This window comes from Canis lupus, chromosome 29 (assembly GCF_048164855.1).
Source record: "Canis lupus baileyi chromosome 29, mCanLup2.hap1, whole genome shotgun sequence".
Taxonomy (NCBI): Eukaryota; Metazoa; Chordata; class Mammalia; order Carnivora; family Canidae; genus Canis; species Canis lupus.
The window spans coordinates 37,461,451-37,480,829 of record NC_132866.1 but is presented as its reverse complement, the minus strand read 5'-3'; the positions used below and the strand labels follow the sequence as shown (position 1 = coordinate 37,480,829).

Below are 19,379 nucleotides of genomic sequence, written 5' to 3'. Positions count from 1 at the left end.
CCGCTGCGCCACCCAGGGATCCCTCTAATAAATAAAATCTTTAAAAAAAATTCATGAAGGTTTTGTGAAACTTAACTAGCTTATTCTAAAATTTATGGGAGGGGCAACCCAGGTGGCTCAGCGGTTTAGTGCCGCCTTCAGCCCAGGGCGTGATCCTAGAGACCCAGGATTGAGTCCCATGTCAGGCTCCCTGTGGGGAGCCTGCTTCTCCCTCTGCCTGTGTCTCTGCCTCTCTTTTTCTTTCTCTCTGTGTGTCTCTCATGAATAAATAAATAAAATCTTTATAAAATAAAATAAAATAAAATTCATGGGGAAGTACCAGGGCTATAAAGAGCCATGGCAATCTTTAAGAATAAAGCAAGTGGGACTAGCTCTCAGAGATACAAAGCTAAGAAGTAGAAATTTATAGTATAAACTACTATAAACTTTATAGTAATTTAGACTGTAATGTAATGGTATGGTGATGGAAAGCCTAACTGAGCAGATGAGTGCCCAGAACTAGACCTGTGCATTTGGACATCTGATGGATGAGAGTGGTTCTGTAGGTAAAATACAGACTATATTGTAAGGTGATGCTGGAAAAAAATATAATGTAATCCTTACCTCATGTCATACACAAAAAGCTCTTCTAATTAGGTTAAAGACCTAACTAGGAAAAGCAAAGCTATATATGAGGTATTTAGAAGACAATATAGAACAATAGCTTTAAGCTATCTTTCCTTAATATGAGGTCATAAATCAGTAATAAAAAGTAGAATACATAACGGAAAAAAATTAGTCACATTAGAGTTAATTTTTATTAATGAAAAAGTACCATCAAGAATGGGAAAAGCTAAGCCACATCCCTTGGAAAAGATATTTAACCAACAGGAATTGGTATCCAGAATATGTGAAGAATTCCTATGAACTGATAATAATGGGCAAGAAGACTGAAATGCAAACAGTAACTACAATTCATGCTTAAGGTCTATTAAATTAGCAAGAATTGGGGCACTTGGGTAGTTCAGTGGTTAAGCCTCTGCCTTTGGCTCAGGGCGTGATCCCAGGGTCCCAGGATTGAGTGCTGCATCAGGCTCCCTGCAAGGAGCCTGCTTCTCCCTCTGCCAGTGTTTCTACCTCTCTCTGTGTGTCTCTCATGAATAAATAAAATTTAAAAAAATTAGCAAGAAGCCTGACAAAATTAAGTATTGCCAAAGATGCAAAATGATCTCTTTCACAGTACTGGAGATGGTCCACTTTTGAAAGGAAACTGAACATATATACAACTGATGGCCCAGTATTATTACTCCTAAAGAAATTCTTGCACGCTTAGATGTGTAAAGCAGTATTCATGACAAGATTGCTTCTGATAGCAAAAGCAAATAACAAAAAATTATTAACAACCCAAGCATCTATAAACAATAGAACTACCGAATATTTAGTATATTCAGAGTGGAATACTAGTTAGTAATAAAAATGAGTTTTGAGACTAACATGAATGAATCTCAAAAATATAATAATGAAAGAGAATATATAATATGCATATAAATTCAGAAACAGGCAAAACTAAAGTCTTTTGGATAGAGATACATATACAGTAGGGAAAATGAAGAATAACAAGTGAAAAATCATCATAGAAATCAGAATGGTTACTATTATGGGGAGTGAGGGTGTGTGATCAAGAAGTGGCATACATATAGAGGCCTTTCACTGATAATGTTATCTTAATCTGGGTAGCTGGTACACTTAATCTAGGTAGCTGTTTGCTTTATAATTCATTAAATTACACAATTACATGTTATATACTTTTAGTATTTATGGTATTTTGCAACAGAAATTAATTTGGCACATTTTCATTTAACTTTTGGTAATAAAATACTTTATTGGTACCGTTTAATGTCAAAAACACAGTAATACTGTTTCCATTGCTTAGCTTCTATTTTTAAATTAAAGCTCATTTTAAAAAAGGAAGAGAAAAGGTAAAATCATTTGATTCTATCAAAAAACAAGCTGCAAACTTACCTGTGCAAATAATTAGGTTCTTCCACTTTAAGTACCTAAATTCACTGGTCTTCATAATAAATAATGGTATATAAGAGGAGACATTGGCCTGAATAATTCTGCAGAAAACATTTGACACATCTTTAAAAAAGCCTAAATGCTACCCAACTTAAAACTTGTAAGAATAATTTGTAAGAGTTACTGTAAAATGAATTCATGTAAGCACCAAGAAATTTGGGATTTATAATATTTCAGATGATATGATTTACTGAGTACAAAGAGTATGATTTTTCTTCGTGAATTTGTGTTTATATACAAATAGGATACAAGATAGGTTCCTTTTAAAAGCCAAAGATTCAAAATCTGTGAATGACTTTTACCATATTTCCAATTTCTGGATCTAGCAATGGACCCTATGGTAAAAGATCCATGTGTGATAAATAACATAGTACAGTCCTATCTGAATATAACTTCTTATTCATCTTGCCTCATTAATATAATTTATACAATTAAAATATTCTATCTGCAAACAATATATTTCTCTAAAATATTTTGTAATTCAGATTGCCATTCAGACCACCTTCTCCTCTGCCTCTTTTCTCAAATCATTGTAATTTTATGGTATACCTCATTAAATTGTTTTTTTTTTCCTCCCTTCAGTGAAATTGTCAACTCAAAGCACCACATTATTACAAACACAGATATAGCATATATTAACATACTAGAAAAAAAGATAATACATATGGATCTATGCTAAATGAGACAATGCAAACCAAAAAATACACAACACCATGCTATGTTCATCTATTCTGAAGCACTACAAGAAGGCCCTGATAGCACCCTGGCTCATGTAAACTGATGTTCCCAGATATCACTAGTGCCCTGTACTCCAACATAATTAAATGTTCTATTAAAGACATTTCCACATTTGTTTGCTTAAAACAATCTACAGCAACTTTGACTACTAATCTTGAAAATGATGATAACACATTATAGTTTCAATCAAGTCATAGATTCTAAGCTAAGTATTTTCTATTATCATCCATTTATTTAATAACACATTCAGGGAGCTAAGCAACATTCAGTTTAAGGGGTTTTTACTTCGCTCTCTTTTGATTGTGAATTTCAGATGTGTCCTTCAGTCATTCTCTGCTTCAGTGAAAGAGGATTCTTCAAGCAACTGATTAAAGATCTTAATTTAAAAGCAGGTTGACTAAGTGGTCAGCAGCTGAAGAACTCTTGTCTACATACTGCATCCATAATACTCTGTCCTCTCTGGAGGAACTGGATGCCCCTGACCTACCATGAGCATAACACATTCCATCTCTCAACCCAGAGGCAGCCAGGGTACATTAGAACATGGATAGAAACTAACTCAAAACTACTTTTGGGGCAAACACCAGATTTCGATTTGTCAGCAATTCCATAGTGTGGTTTTCTCAAGAAACAGGCTTTGCATTGAAACACTTGCTTTCTCTTCTCATATCAAGTTAAAACTGCTAAAGTAATATCAGAAAGAGCACAAAAGATAAGCATGTCTTCTCTGAAAGAGGCACTGCATCTGGAATTGGAATTAAGGCTAAATAAATAATGCTGGTTTGTGGTTTAGACAAATGTACCAATGGTTACGTTAACCAACAGCTTCGCTCTTTGTCCTGTATGCCTGTTTGTGAAGATGCGTCTCTATCTCCTCCCTGAAGACCAGCATTCCTAGGTGCGAGTGAGAGGCCTCATTCATGGCTTTGGACTGGATGCACATACGGTACTGTTCAGGAGTCAACTCATCAGCACAGCGTTTCTCATGCCAGAGGTGGAAAAGACCAGGAACTGGAGTCCGAATCACAATCAGGTCACCATGTAAGTATTTTCGATAAAGATGAACATCTTCTCCACCCCAACCTTTTACTTCCATGTCAAATCCACCTGCAGGATGAAAATTGACATATCGGTAACTGCCTGTCAACCAAAGCACAACTGATAAGAATTAAGATGTTCTACTTCAAATGAGATGGCACAGCACAGCCTAAAGATACCCGATAGAGGACTGACATCTGGTTTGGAAGTCCAGTTAGGAGCTGACTTCTAGCAGCAAAGGCCTGTCGTTGGGAGTATCAAAATGAGATTAAATATTTGAGAATGCTTTGTAAATGTCTAAGTTATATAGTAAATCTAGAGAAAGTCAAAGGAGAAGGAAATATAAATCACCCATAATTTCACCACTACTAATATTATGATTAACATATTTATCCACCGAGATACAAGTTTTTCTGGGCCACAGACAACTTCCAGTGGAGAAAACAGAAGAAATGGCTAGGTTGAACATATACATTTGAGAAGGGGAACATGGATGATTTAAAGCCACAGGAATGGATGAAATTACTAAAGGAGTTTAGAAAGAAAATAGGCCCAGATCTAAATGCTAAGTAATGCCAATACCTATAGGTTAAACATGCAGAGAAAAAGAAATCAGCAAAAGAGACTGACAAATGGCCCCAGAAGATGAAGAAAATTCTGGAGAATGAGCTATCAGTAGTCAAATGAAAAAAGTATCTTCAGGAAGAAAGGGTCAAGCGTGTGCTGCTCAGTTAAGAATTAAAAAAAAAGGACACCTAAGTGGCTCAGCAGTTGAGCATCTGCCTTTGACTCAGGGCATGATCCCAGAGTCAGGGATCGAGTCCCGCATTGGGCTCCCTGCGAGGAGCTTGCCTCTCCGTCTCCCTATGTCTCTGCCTCTCTCTGTGTGTCTCTCATGAATAAATAAAATCCTAAAAAAAATAAAAAATAAATAAAAAAAAAAACAAATAGACCTGGCAACATAAATGTCACTTATAACCTTCCCTACTACAATAATTCTAATGGAGCGATGGAGCAAATGGCTAACTTGACCAGGTGAACACATGAAATGGGAGATAAAGTTGAGACTATTTTCACATTGGTTTAAGATAAACTTTCTTAAAGAATCATAGAGAACATAAGCCATTTGGAATTTTTTTTTTTTTTGACCATTCGGAATTTTTTGAAGAACAGGCAAACATTCTTAAAAACTGAAAACAAATTAATTCTTTAATTAAGAGCAAGGTTTCCAAATTATGTCTTCTGTCAAATAATTATATACCACTTAATTTTACACTCACAGGATGACAATAATCCTGAGATCTCTGAAAAGTATTGCTTTAAATAGTCTTAGCTTTTATAAAACACTATGTCTAATACATACTGGTTTTTCTTCTTTGCAGATAAAAGTTCTTCAAATATTAGAGATGGTATAGATACTTAAAACAAATGAGGGACTTCCAGTTTCTGGTCCAGCATATACATCGCTTAGAAGTCATACCATCCTAACAAGTGAAAAGTGAAACAAACTGAAAAATAAACAACTCCTCTCAGATCCCTCAGAGAAATAAGGTCACAGATCAAATTGCCACCACCAAATTGGAGAATCAGGCAGGTAAAACGGAATCACAACTATTAGAGCAGAAAGTCACCAGTAGAAATCTCCAGGGGAACCAGTCTGAGGTAGGGGAAAAAAAAATTGGAACTGTAATTGACGAATGGCTAGAGGCTCAGTGGACAAGTATAAAAGTTGAAAACTCCAGATTGGCGGGCATAGAATGGTCCCTACAGTTGTGTTTTACCTTCAGGAGCTCTAGTAGGTTTTCACTGTGAATATTAGAGCAAAATACCCTAGTGCTTTCAGCAGGGGCAGTGGGAACATAATCATTCTGAAACATGCCAGAGCACTTTATTCTTAATAAGGCCTGCCTCAGGAGAAACTATTTTACTAGAGTCAAACCTACCTGGGGAAAGGACATAACCAACTGCAGCCCACTCTAGCCATCCTGTCTCACTTAAGGTTGGGGATGGTATCTGAGAAACACTTATGAAGTTAATGGTCCAGATACATAATCTCACTAAGGAACTGAGACCTAATCACAGGACTACAGAATACTTCCTCTTTCCCCACACCTCACCACCTATTACTAGTTTACTGCAGTTTCCTTTGCCCAATACATCATGTTCAGTAATGAAGGAAAAATGAGGCATACTAAAAGACAAAAAACAGATTGAAGACACAGAGCAAGCATCAGAACCAGATTCAGCCAGGAGTACTGAAATTGTCAGCCTGGGAATTTAAAACAACTATAACTGATATGCTAAGGGCTCTAATAGAAAAAGTAGGCAACAATCAAGAACAGATGGTAATGTAAGCAGAGAGTGAGAGATTCTATGAAAGAATAAAAAAGAAATGCTAAAGATAAACAATGTAACAAAGGAAGAATGCCTTTGTATTGGCTGAGGAAAGTCTCTAAGCTTGAGGATATGTCAATAGAAACTTCCAAAATTGAAAAGGCAAAAACGAAGAGGACTGGGGGCGGGGGGGGGGAGGGACAGATCAGAATAGTTTATAAGAATTGTATACAAAAGGTATAACAAACGTGTAATGGAAATACCAGAAGGAGAGGAAAGAAAGGAACAGAAGCTCTAAAATCAAAGACACGCCAAATTCCAAACAAGTGCTGCTGAGAGGCCAGGGGCTCCCTTTCTCATACAGCCTAGAGTCAAAAGGTAGAGGCTCCACTTCAAGGAAGGAGTGGGACTCCTGATCCCCCAACCCCATGTCCTACTTATAACACAGGGGTGGCACTCTGAGAGAAGTGTGCCATTGTCTCCACCGCCACCTCCAGAGGAGGGCTCAGCAATTTTTCCCAGGGGAGAAAGCACTGCATAAGAACAAACTGCCTCAAAGCTCTTCCCAAAGGAACTAACTTTATTTCAGTGTGCAGAAGTTCAAGCCTAAGGGGGCTCTTGAAAATAATGGAGAATTTGGTGGTAAGCAATTAAGAGAAGGTTGATGGGTCCATTAGAGCAATAAACTAAAAATGTAGGCCGGCTAGTTTACTGGAGAGAGACAGGGAAAGAGACAAATAGAAGAACCCTTGTGAGGTCTGAACAAAACTCAAAGACATGCTTCAAAAACTATCTTGCAAAAGGGGTTCAATTTAATTGGGTCAGACTGTGGAAAAATTTATGTCCCAGAGCATTGTCAAAAACAAGAGAGCAATCAGTGAGCAATGAGTGGAGCCTAACAGGTGGGAGTGTTACTGCAGAGACAGTAAAAGACAGCCTTACTAGGGGCACCTGGGTGGCTCAGTCAGTTGAGTGCCTAACTTTGGCTCAGGTCGTGATCTTGGGGTCCTGGGATTGAGCTCTGCATTGGGCTTCACACTCAGTTGGAGTCTGCTTCTCCCTCTCCCTGTACCTCTCCCCCTGCTCCTGCTCACTCTCTTTCTCTCAAATAAGTAAATAAAATCTTAGAAAGAGAGAGAGAGAGAGAGAGAGAACCCTACTAAATCCATGTCATCCCAGGGTGACTGTGCACATGCCCTAAAGAGTGTCAGGAGAGGCTTCATATTGCTGGGGAATGGGGAGATAAAATTCATTGAAATAGTAAAGCCAAGTCAATAAACAAGCAAAAAACAACAAAAAACAAGCCCTGGAATCAAGAGGAATCAATATTCAGGCTTGCCATAATATATTACCTAAAATGTCCAGTTTTCAAGAAAGAAATTACGAGGCACATAAAGAAACAGAAAAATATATATACCCATATACCAGAAAAAAAGTAGGCAATAGAAACTGTGAGAGGGCCCAGATGTCAGTTTTTACAAAATTTCAAAACCATTATAAATATGTTCAAAGAATTAAAAGAAATCATGCTTAGAGAAGGAAAGATGACAATGTTTTATCAAATAGAGATAATCAATGAAGAGACAGAAATTATACATTTAAAAAGAACCAAATGGAAATTCTGGAGCTAAAAAAGGACAACGTGGGCAGCCTGGGTGGCTCAGCGGTTTAGTGCCGCCTTCAGCCCAAGGTCTGATCCTGGAGACCCAAGATCGAGTCCCACGTCAGGCTCCCTGCATGAAGCCTGCTTCTCCCTCTGCCTGTGTCTCTGCATCTCTCTCTGTGTCTGTCATGAATAAATAAAATCTTTAAAAAAAAAAAAAACAAAAAAAAAGGACGACACAAATGAAAAATTCATTAGAGCAGCTCAGTATAGATCTGAACAAAGAATCAGTAAACTTGAAGATAGATCAATTGAGATTATGCATTCCAAAGAAAAGAGAGAGAAAAAGAAAAAAAGAGAGAAAAAAAATGAAAAATGAAGAGAGTCTCAGAGAAATGTGGGACACCATTAGCTATACCCAGTACATACCAAATAGGAATATAAGGAGAAAATAATGAATAAGGAGCAGTGAGAAATAACATAGGTTAGAAAGCAATGATGTTTTCTTGCTGTTTTATTGAGCCAGAATCCGGGGAAAGGGCATTAGTTTCATTTAATAGTCATTTTATTGCTACTTGCTGATTTTTCTAGGATTCAGATGTTAAAATGATAAAGAGATAACAGGTGGAGGAATTTCTAAGACAAATGGCTGATTATAAAAATGAATGTAAGATGGGCCTAAAAAGTACACAAAATATATTCTATTATAATATATAAATATATATATATAAATATATACATGTGTATATTATATAGGTGTGTCTGTGTGTATATATATATACATATATATGTATTTATATATGTACATATACATTCATGCATAAATATATAAAATATATTCTTATATGCTGTGGAAATGCAGCCACTGACTGATCAGGAGATGTGGAACCAAGTTTCAGCCTGCTTTCTTATACTGTCCTCTGACAATGTATTTTTTTTTTGCTGAAGCTAAAGTAGGGCAGGAGGCTTAGACCAGATTCTTCAGGGTCATCTTTGGCTTCAAGGAGTGGATGACTAAGCCAATTGACTCCAAGTTCCGCACTCCAACTTCAACCAGAGCTAAAGATTGGCTGTCTTAAATACTAGGATTTTCATAATAGATCAATAGACAATTAAAGTGGTTTCATCTCTAAATAAAAAAATACAAAAGCCCTTGGACTAGATAATCTAACATTACTTCCAGATGCAACAATCCAGGAGCACAACACCAAAGTTAGGTAGAGAGCTTTCATAAGGATATTCAAAACAATTGCAAATATTGGTAATAAGCCAAACAGATGTTTTTAAAAACTAGTGTTTTGATTTAAAGAAACAAGTAAATATTCTATTTCATTTTTATTTTATGATCTCATTTTTGCTACTTAGAGACATTAATTATAAACTTACTTTTGCTTTTCACATCTCCAGATGCCTCTTTTAGCTAATCTCATTCATAATTTAATAGGAAAACACTCGATTCTGAGACCTTTTAGAAAAATGCCATAAGGTACTACAGTAAATATATACAGCCCTATCCTTAAATGTAAGGTATACTTACCTATGGTCAGGAAATCTGATCGATACTGACAAGTCATTCCAAAGCCAAAATCTCGCCAAAAGCCAGAATCCTTTTTGTGAACCTTCATTAAAAAAAAAAGAAATTCAATTTAATCCCTCAAGAATCAGAAGTTTCAATCAACAATGAAAGAAATTAAAATTCTTTCCAAATAATTTGGAAAGAATTTATGTGACTGTCATTTATGTGACTGATAATGGATCACATGATCCATTAGTCATTCACATGATTAAATTAGAATTCACATGATTCACATGTCATTTATGTGACTGATAATGGATCAAATGATCCATTAGTCATTCACATGATTAAATCCTTACAAAACCAACAAAAATACAGTATTCTCCATCAGCAAAGGGTTCTTGCCACATTCAATTTAACTGAATTTAAGCCCTGTACAAGGTGCCAGCTAAGGTTACTAATAAACAGTATGGTGCCTGAACTCAAGGAGCTTACATTCCATTCTGGGAATAGAAGTTGCACAAATACATACTGTAATACACTAATTTTTTCTTTTTTTTAATATTTTTTTTCTTTATTTATTTATGATAGTCACAGAGAGAGAGAGAGAGAGTCAGAGACACAGGCAGAGGGAGAAGCAGGCTCCACGCACCGGGAGCCCGACGTGGGATTCGATCCCGGGTCTCCAGGATCGCGCCCTGGGCCAAAGGCAGGCGCCAAACCACTGCGCCACCCAGGGATCCCCCACTAATTTTTTCTAAATAGTAGACCTTATTTAGTGTTTTTCTTCATTCTTTTGCCCCTTTCTGACTATGTACAGTTTTGCTCTGCTAATTACCTGGTCCCATGTAACCCATGAGCTTTGTTCCTTCCACCTGTAGCTTTAGATTGGGCCATGATGACTCTATATCAGTGGCACAGTGTCAACCCATTTATTATAGGAATTGATTCACTAACAGGAGTTAGACAAAATTCAGGACAACATGGTAAAAGGGGAGTGCTGTTTGGGAATTGGGAACTCTGGAAAACAAAGTCCCTTCATTCCTCTGAGAGAGCTACTAGAAAAGACATTTGCTTTTTTTGGATGGTGTAGAGAAGGAGTCAGTAAACTACACCCTCCAGGGTAAATCTGGCCTGCCGCCTGTTTTTGAAAATAATTTTTTTGGAATACAGCTACAGTCATCTGTTTACAAACTGTCTAGGTGTATTTTCATGGCACAGTAGCACAGTTGAGTAGTTGCAACAGGGATTTAGCTATATGGCCCACAAAGCCAAAATATTTTCTATGTGGCTTTGTACAGAGTAAGTTTGCCAACTCTTGGTGTAGGGCGTAGATGTGAAGTTTGGAACTGCTACAGTTCCTTGTAGTTTTCCACTACAAGGGAAACCAGCTTTAAAATGAAGCTGTCACCATCGAAGTACAAGCAGAGAAAGAAAATCAGGGCTTTGATGATATGCAACCCCAGAATCAAGGAAGAAAAGCTGAAGCCTGATAAATATTCTTTATTTATTCATGCATTCAGCAAGTATTTTAATCTATCAGACATAGTACTGGGAGGTGGACACAGCAATGAATAGAGATGACAAAGTCTCTGCCATCAGAGTCTCTGTTTTGTTGGAAAAATAGGAAATAAAAAAAATATATATCTTAGGTGGTAATACATGCTAGGAAGAAAAAATGTAGCAGGACAAGGGGAGAGCATGAGAAAGAGAAAGCCTAGTTTAGATATAATGGCCATAGGGGCCTCTCTGAGAAGATAATATTTGAGTAGGGACCCTAATGAAATACTGAAGTGAGCTGTGAAATATCTAAAGGAGATCATTCCAGACAAAGAGGGTAACATGTATGATGGCTATGAAGGGAATGAGTAGGGCAAAGGCAGAGGAATGAAGTCCTGTGGACAAGAAAGGGCTATTAGCATTTTAAAAAGATAACTGGGATTACAGTATTTTTGTATGCATATGGTAATAATCTAGAAGAAGCATAACATTAGGATAGGAGAGTGTGAAGAATGGCTGGAGGTGAGTCCTTGTTCAGGCACGAGATGAGCTCTAGTTCAAGAGAATAGGACAGGGTGGCCTTACATGTACAATTCCTCCACTGTGAATGGAGAGAGGCTGATGAAAGATGAAGCAAGGTGTGCAGAGAGCGAGGAGTGGTGAGGGGTGCTGGGAGACATGAGAAGGAGAACATCGGGCAGCCTGGGTGGCTCAGCAGTTTAGTGCCGCCTTCAGCCCAGGGCGTGATCCTGGAGAGTCGGGATTGAGTCCCACGTTAGACTCTCTGCATGGAGCCTGTTTCTCCCTCTGCCTGTGTCTCTGTGCCTCTCTCTCTCTGTGTGTGTGTCTCTCATGAATAAATAAATAAAATCTTTTTTTTTTTTTTTTTTTTTAAAAAGGAGGACATCATGGCTGGCTTGCAGGGATGGACAGTGGGTAGACTATGGTCAGGCTCAGGACGTCAGGGCAGCTGCAGAACCCTGAGGCCTGTGGTCATGTATTTAAAAGCAGTGGTCCTATAGTGATGCGGTGTGTTTCTTACCTTCCCCATTCCACTGCTAGGGGCCTGGGTAAGAGTTGCCCTTAACCAGGCTGGGGTTGTGGGGTTGTAAGAGAAAACACTGGGCAGGGTGAGGGATGAAGGTGAGTATAGCAAGGAAGCTGTGGATAATGACTATGGAGTTGGGGGTTGGATAAGGAGGGATGTGAGGATGTGGACATGAGGATGACAGAAAGGAGAGAGGCAACTCATCCAAGTGCAAGGTCCTGAGACAGCTTCCTCAAAAAAAATGAAGTTGAACCTAGGGTCTGAGATAGAGAGGAGTAAGTCAAGTGAAAGATGTGCTGGGGGAAAGCTCTAGACAAAAGAACAGGTTGTGCAAAGAGCTGGAGATTGGAGAGAGCGCCGTGAATGAAGGGACCACGTTAGAGACAGAAGTATAGGTGTGCACAAATGTAGACCAGAGCTCAGCAAACTTCTGTAAAATAGGCAGTAAATATCTTAGGCTCTGAAGAACATAATGTCCGTCATAACTATTCAACTTAGCCACTACAGTGTGAAAGCTGACAATAAGTAATCAAATGAGCATGCTGTGATCCAATAAATTATATTTATGGCCACTGAAATTTTTATTTCATATCATTTTAATGTGCCATGAAATATTATTTTGAAAATATTTTTTAACCATTCTTCATTCATGGGCCATAGAAAACTAGGCAGTAAGCTGTTTTGGCCAGCAGGTTGTAGACTCCTAACCCCTGCTTTAAGGGACCCATTGGGCCATAACAGAGAGAATGTGATACCTGGTCACATATTTTGGCTTTATCCCATTAACAACGGGAATTCTCTGAAGAGTCAGAGCAGAAGAAGTCATGTCATCAGATGACATTTTTGAAAGATCACTCTGGCTAGAGTACAGAGAAGAGATATAAGAGGGGACAAGAAGGGATGCTGAGTTATAGGGATGCCTGGGTGGCTCAGTAGTTGAGCGTCTGTCTTCGGCTCAGGGTGTGATCCCGAGATCTGGGATTGAGTCCCGTACTGGGCTCCCTTCAGGGAGCCTGCTTCTCCCTCTGCCTACGTCTCTGCCTCTCTCTGTGTCTTTCATGAATGAATACATAAATCTTTAAAAAAAAAAGGAGGTAACAGTTATAATCTGGGAATGGAAACCTAATGGTTTAGACTATCATGATATATTCAGAAAGGAAAAATTGCATGGAGGTAAAAAAAAGATTGAGAACAAGTTATCAGTGACTGAATGGGCAGAAGTTGGGGTGAAAGTGAACAATCAACTAAAGGTGACAGCAGGCTGCTGTCCTGAATAATGGGTGTGTGGTAGTGCCATTTCCCAAGAGTGGGGATACTGGGGAAAGGGCCAGCCCAGAGCTAAAAGATGTAGAGCTGGGTTCTGGACATAATGAATGTGAGTGATCTGTAAGATAGACACATGGAAATTAGTGCAGATAGCAGGAATGAAGGGAATATACAGGACTGCAGAGGAGGCAAATCTTGAGGGGAGTGGGGGAGAGTCTGAAAAAGCTGCTATATGTAAAGGAGTTGGCTGGAAACAGAATAAGGCAGCACTGAGGACTCAGCTTAAGTTGGAGCTAATAAGTGAGGTATGTATTTTCTTTCCTTTTTTTTTTTTTTTTTTTTTTTTTTTGCAGAGGGAGGGCTTCTGCCTCTTCTAGAATGTAAAGTTCCTGGATGGCTGGGACTTTTTGTTGATTTTGATCACTGCTATATCCACAGCACCTAGAACAGTGCAACGCACATGGCAGGCTTTTAATAAACATTTCTCAAATGAAAAAATTAATTTATAGAGGCATAATTTCTGTGGCAAAACCAGGTTCCAATATTCTTATTTCCTTAGTCAAAACATAATCCTGACACAAATATTAACACCCCCCAGCCCCTAGCCCCACAAATAAAACAAAATATCCACTTTGACACTTCTACCCCATAACAATTCTCATTTTACAGATACTATGGCTTCCTTTATAACTTAGTTTCTTTAAAAAAAAAAAATCCCCAAATATTATCATACTTGGGGAAAGGAGTCACTGGTTTTAGTTTTTGAACCAACATATTTCCACTGTCTGTAATCCCCAACTGTTAATATTTTATTGCATTTTTATCTGTCCCTCTACTGGGCACATGGAGGATGCAGCTATCCACACATAACATACATCTCCAGCTTCCAGCCCCTCACAGGCTGCCAGGTTCACAAGTCCATGTGGCAACTTGACACTTTCCCTTGAGGTCTAATAAACAAAATATACACCTACCATACTCAGGTTAAATCCCTGATCTCTCCTTCTGCTATTGTCTTTTTCTCACTCCTTACATCTAATCCACCAGCAAGTTCTGTCAGCCAAATCATACCCAAACCTTTCTCCACAATTACCATCCTTACCAAGCCACTGTCACCTCCCTGGTGCACTGCAAAAGCCTAACTGGCTATTTGCAACTGGAGCCATACACCATACATTCCCCACAGAATCAAAACCCTTAGGCTTTCTATCACACTTAGCCTAAACTTAAACTCCTTATAGCTCTACATGACTGGCCCAGCTTTGTGTCCTGTTGCCTACTATGCTCTAGCCACCTTAGGAAACCCATTAGCTGTTCCTTCTGCCTGGAACTCCCTTTCCCATCACTAAGTAGCAGGTTCTTTCCTGTTATTTGGATGGCCTCTCCAACAGTCTCATCTCAGAAAGGCCTTTCTGACTAAACATACCACAGAAACACCTAATCACTTTTCACAACTCAGCCTGTTTTAATGATCTGCATGGTATTTATTAATTGCCTTTATCTTCTGTCTCTTCCTACCAGAATAAAGATTCTTGTGAATAATAACCATGTCTGTGTAGTTCTAGGTGCTAGGGGTTCCAGAAGTGAATAGTGGCTGGCATAGATTGAATTCTATTGGATGAATTAATATGAGAAGCAGTTTTTGCAGTTGATAAGAGTGGAGACACACTACCCTGGCTCCTGGTCCTACTCCTGCCAGCTATATATTTGGGCAGGCACTCAACCATCATATAGCTGTGTCCTCATCTGTAAAATAGGGGTAATAATAGCATCTATCTCAGAGGTGTAAGGAGGATTAAATGAGTTAACATGCATGAAAAACAGAACAGTACTATACACACAGGAAAGGGTACATAAAAAATCAGCTATTATTAGCATGAAAATATCATCTAAAATACACATATATAATTTCCCATTTTTTAAACTTTATATTTTCCTCTATATTTCATGAAGATTTTCCTCTTGCTACATATGCACAACCCTATGTACTATTATAATTCAATTTATTATTTTATTATTTAATTTATTTATTATTTTATTATTAGTAGAGTTTTGCTTGCTTCCAATATGTATTGCTATTCTACAGTTCTGTTTCCTCAGGAGAGACTCCTGGGAGTGGAGATTACTGGATCAGAGGGATGGAACTGTTTGAAAACTCCTGACCCAGAAAGCTTGCCTGTATTCCTACACCACCAGCAGGAATGGAAGAACTCCTACCCCATCAACCTCACCTGCATGGCTGTTTTAAAAACAGTCATTTTACAGCAGCAAAAAAGTATTGCACTGCTGTTTTTTTTTTTTTTTTTAAGATTTTATTTATTCATGAGAGACACAGAGAGAGAGGCAGAGACAGAGGCAGAGGGAGAAGCAGGCTCACAGTGGGGAGCCCGAGGCGGACCTGATGCTGGGACTGCGGGATCACACCCTGAGCCAAAGGCAGCGCTCAACTGCTGAGCCACCCAGGCATCCCTGAACTGCTGTTTTTATTTATTCTTAGTAAGGTTGGTTATTTAAAAATGTTTACTGTGGGGAAGCCTGGGTGGCTCAGCGGTTTAGCGCCTGCCTTCAGCCCAGGGCATGATCCTGGAGTTCCGGGGTCGAGTCCCACGTTGGGCTCCCTGCGTGGAGCCTGCTTCTCCCTCTGCCTGTGTCTCTGCCTCTCACTCTCTCTCTCTGTATCTCTCATGAATAAATAAATAAAATCTTTAAAAAAATGTTTATTGTGAATTATTACCAACTGTCTTTTAGCCATTTTTTCCTACTGGTGTATTTCTGGTTTACTTTTAATATCAAGGAGATAATATTACACCATTAAGGAGAACAAGCTTTTGTCTTAAGTGGGGAGACTGAAGTTTAGAAACAGTAACTTGCAAAGGTCACAAAGTAGTAAAACTACAACTTGAAGTGAAGTATTTAAACTTTTTTTTTTTTTTGGAATCCTTGGGTGGCTCAGCGGTTTAGCGCCGTCTTCAGCCCAGGGCATGATCCTGGAGTCCTGGGATCGAGTCCCCACACTGGGCTCCCTGCATGGAGGCTGCTTCTCCCTCTGCCTGTGTCTCTGCCTCTCTCTCTCTCTCTCTCTCTGTGTCTCTCATGAATAAATAAATAAAATCTTTAAAAAAACCACTTATTTTTTTTGCATAATATCTAGAATTAACCCACATTCAAATCATTCTTTTCCCACATCCTCCCAAACTGGACAAGAATATTAGCATGCTTTTACATTCCTCTTCACCCTCACATGTTGACTCCATTTAGCACTTTGTTTATCAAGTATTTTTTTTTAAATAAACTTCTTATTCTGGAGTAATTTTAGAGTTACAGAGAAGTTGCAAAGTAGTAAAGAGAGTTCTCGTATACTTCTCACCTAGTTTTAACTTCCTCTAAATGTTATTATTTTACATTGTTGTGGAATATCTATAAAAACTAAGTATCCAACACTGGTACATTACTATTATCCAAATTTTAGACTTAGATCTAAACTGGATTCCACCAGTTTTTCCTTTAATGTTCTTTTTCTATTCCAGGATCCAGTCCAAGGGACCATACTGCATTTATTTGTTATGTCTCCTTGAGAAACTGTGACAGTTTCTCAGTGTTCCTTGTTTTTGATGATCGTGACACTTTAAAAAAATCGATTATTATTATTATTATTTTTAGTAATCCCTATAACCGATGTGAAGCTCAAACTCATGACCCTGAGATTAAGAGTTGCATGCTCTTCCAACTGAGCCAGCTAGGCATCCCTGATGTTGACACTTTTAAGGAGTACTGGTGGGGTTTGAAGTGTTTCTAATGATTAGGTTTTTTGGCCACAGAAGTGAAATGCCCTTCTTGCTACATCAAATCAGGAGTGCATAAATAACACTGGTAATATTAACTTCATTACTTGGTTTAAGGTGGTGTCTACCAGGTTTCTCCACTGAAAAGTTAGTTCTTTCCATACTCAATTCTTCACATGAGTCACCTAGCTCCACCTAATGGAAAAGAAAGTATCTACATAAGTTATTTGGAATTCTGTAGCGAAAATTGAGCTCTTCTTCCTTATCTATCTTATCTAATCAGTCTATCCATTGATTTATTATTTATTCACTCTCTAATCATATCAGTATGGACTCATGGATATTTATTTTATGCTTGGGGTTACAATCCAATACTATGTTATTTATTTTGTTGCTCAAATTGTTCCTGCTTTGCCATTGGGAGTTCTTTCAAGCTCGTGACCCTTTGACATATCTTCAACTTTACTTTCTGGAGCTTTAGGCTCCTTGATGTCCTGTCCCTGCACTAAGATTTGGGAGCTGGGCACGCCTCTTTCTTTTTTCTTTAAATTGTATTTATTTATTCATAGACACAGAGAGAGAGGCAGAGACACAGAGGCAGAAGCAGGCTCCATGCAGGGAGCCCGATGTGGGACTCGATCCCGGGTCTCCAAGATCACACCCCAGGCTGCAAGCTGTGCCAAACCGCTGTACCACCAGGGCTGCCCTGGGCATGCTTCTTACTCTTGGGGTATCACTGCTTCTAGGTCCTCTCAGAGGAAAGTGTGAGGTAATACACATGTGTATACCCTTTGAATTTTAAATCTCCAATTGCTATTCTTTTTTTTTTTTTTTTTTAACGTGTTTCATCAACAACTGTTAAACAAAACAGGGGTTTTATTTTTGGGGACTACTGTTTTATTCTCAGGTCTTCTTTCAAATAGGTCCATTTCTCAATCTGCTGAAGAGGTCTGTTAGAAGTAAACTTTGAATCCTTGAATATGCAACAATATCTATTTTGCCCTCAAACAGGTCAGATATTACAGAATTAAAGTTATTTTTCTCACAATGTTCAAGGTATTGTTTTATTGTCTTCTGGCACCAATATTACCAAAAAGAAGGCAAATGACGATTCTTATTCCTTTGTAGACAAGTCCTCAAATGCCAGAAGACTTGTCTTTCCTCAGCTTTTTGAAGTTTTCTTCTATTTCCTCCATTGTCTATTCTCTCTTTTCTCTCCCTCTGGAATTCCTATTTAGTAGGAGTTTAAATAGGAGCTTACTGAGTAATTTCTCATTTCTCTTTTTTTCTCTCACATTATCTCTTGGTCATCGTGTGCACAGGTGGCTTGTTTTCTAGTTTACAAGTTTGTTTCAACTGTGACCATTCCACTATTCAGCTCATTTAGTGAATTTTAGATTTTTAGAATTTCCAAGTTCTGACCTTTTTCAGCAACAAATCTGGTCTTACGAATTTAATGTTTTCTTTCCCTAAAGGCATATTTATCTTAAAAGTGTTTTCATACTGTATTCATATCCTCATGTGTTATCTTTTCTGTTTATTAAAATTTGGTGCTTCTCTTTCATAGTGTTGGTTTGGCTACTCTAGGTTAACTGCTACTGATCTTTGTTTCAAAAATTATTGTTCAGGGGTGCCGGGTGGCTCGGTTAAGTGTCTAACTCTTGATCTCAGCTCAGGTCTTGATCTCAGGGTCTTGAGTTTAAGTGCCACGCTGGGCTCCATATGGGGTGTGGAGCATACTTTAAAAAGAAAAAAATCATTGTTCAATAATCCTCGGCTATTAGCCAGGATTACAAGGGCCTATCTCCAGTAATAGTGGAAGAGGGGCCAAATGTGGACTCGGGCACAATGTGCCAACAACAGCTCCTTTTCAGAGCCTAGGCCTCCTTATCCATCCTACAACTCAATATTCCCAAAACCCTCCACTGCCTCTCTTGTTCTAGGGACCATATACAGTGCTACAGCCTGTAGTCCAATCTCTGTGATGCCTGTTGTTCAGCACATGCCTAGAGAAGAATACGCACTCATCATTTTCTGTCTTCTATGAGCTCAGAGGATACAGAGAAGTCACATTGTGGGTTCTCTTGAACATGTTCCAGATTCTTCTCTCCTCTGTCAATCCTATGCCAACTACTGTCATCTTATATGAATTTCTCAAAATCTTCTGCCAAGGCACTTTTCTCATTCCGCAATGCTAATACGCTTTCTTCTTTTTAGAGTGTTGGTCTGAGGATAATGTTGGCTTCATATAATTTATTAAGTAGATCATATGGAACTAATTTAACCTGTTCTTCAAAAGTTTGGAAAAAAATCACCAGCAAAACATTATACCTATGCACCCGAGGGTAATTTTTTTGATAACTGTTCTAATTTTTTAAGTGTTTCTTAGTCTTTTCAGAGCTTCCATCTCTTATTTATAAGACTTTGGAAAGATACACAATTTATAAAATGCTAACAAACTCTGCTCATATTAATAGTTTATAAATTCTCAAATCT

At 38.4% G+C, this 19,379-nt stretch overlaps 1 protein-coding gene across 17 annotated transcripts in view; it reads right to left on the bottom strand.

The window, feature by feature from the left end:
- Positions 1-1,841: 1,841 nt before the first annotated feature.
- CSGALNACT2 (chondroitin sulfate N-acetylgalactosaminyltransferase 2) overlaps positions 1,842-19,379 on the bottom strand; it is a 66,638-nt gene continuing 49,100 nt past the window's right edge. For 9 of the 17 annotated variants that reach the window (XM_072806191.1, XM_072806190.1, XM_072806198.1 and 6 more), the window contains 2 exons: positions 9,309-9,390; positions 1,842-3,903 (listed from right to left, as the gene is read on the bottom strand). In XM_072806191.1, the coding sequence (XP_072662292.1) occupies positions 3,611-3,903; positions 9,309-9,390 (375 nt within the window). In that variant the 3' untranslated portion in view covers positions 1,842-3,610. Of the gene's footprint in view, positions 3,904-5,197; positions 5,319-9,308; positions 9,391-16,990; positions 17,079-19,379 lie in introns of those variants that run through there. The other 8 variants (XR_012020913.1, XR_012020914.1, XR_012020916.1 and 5 more) reach the window with 6 other exon arrangements.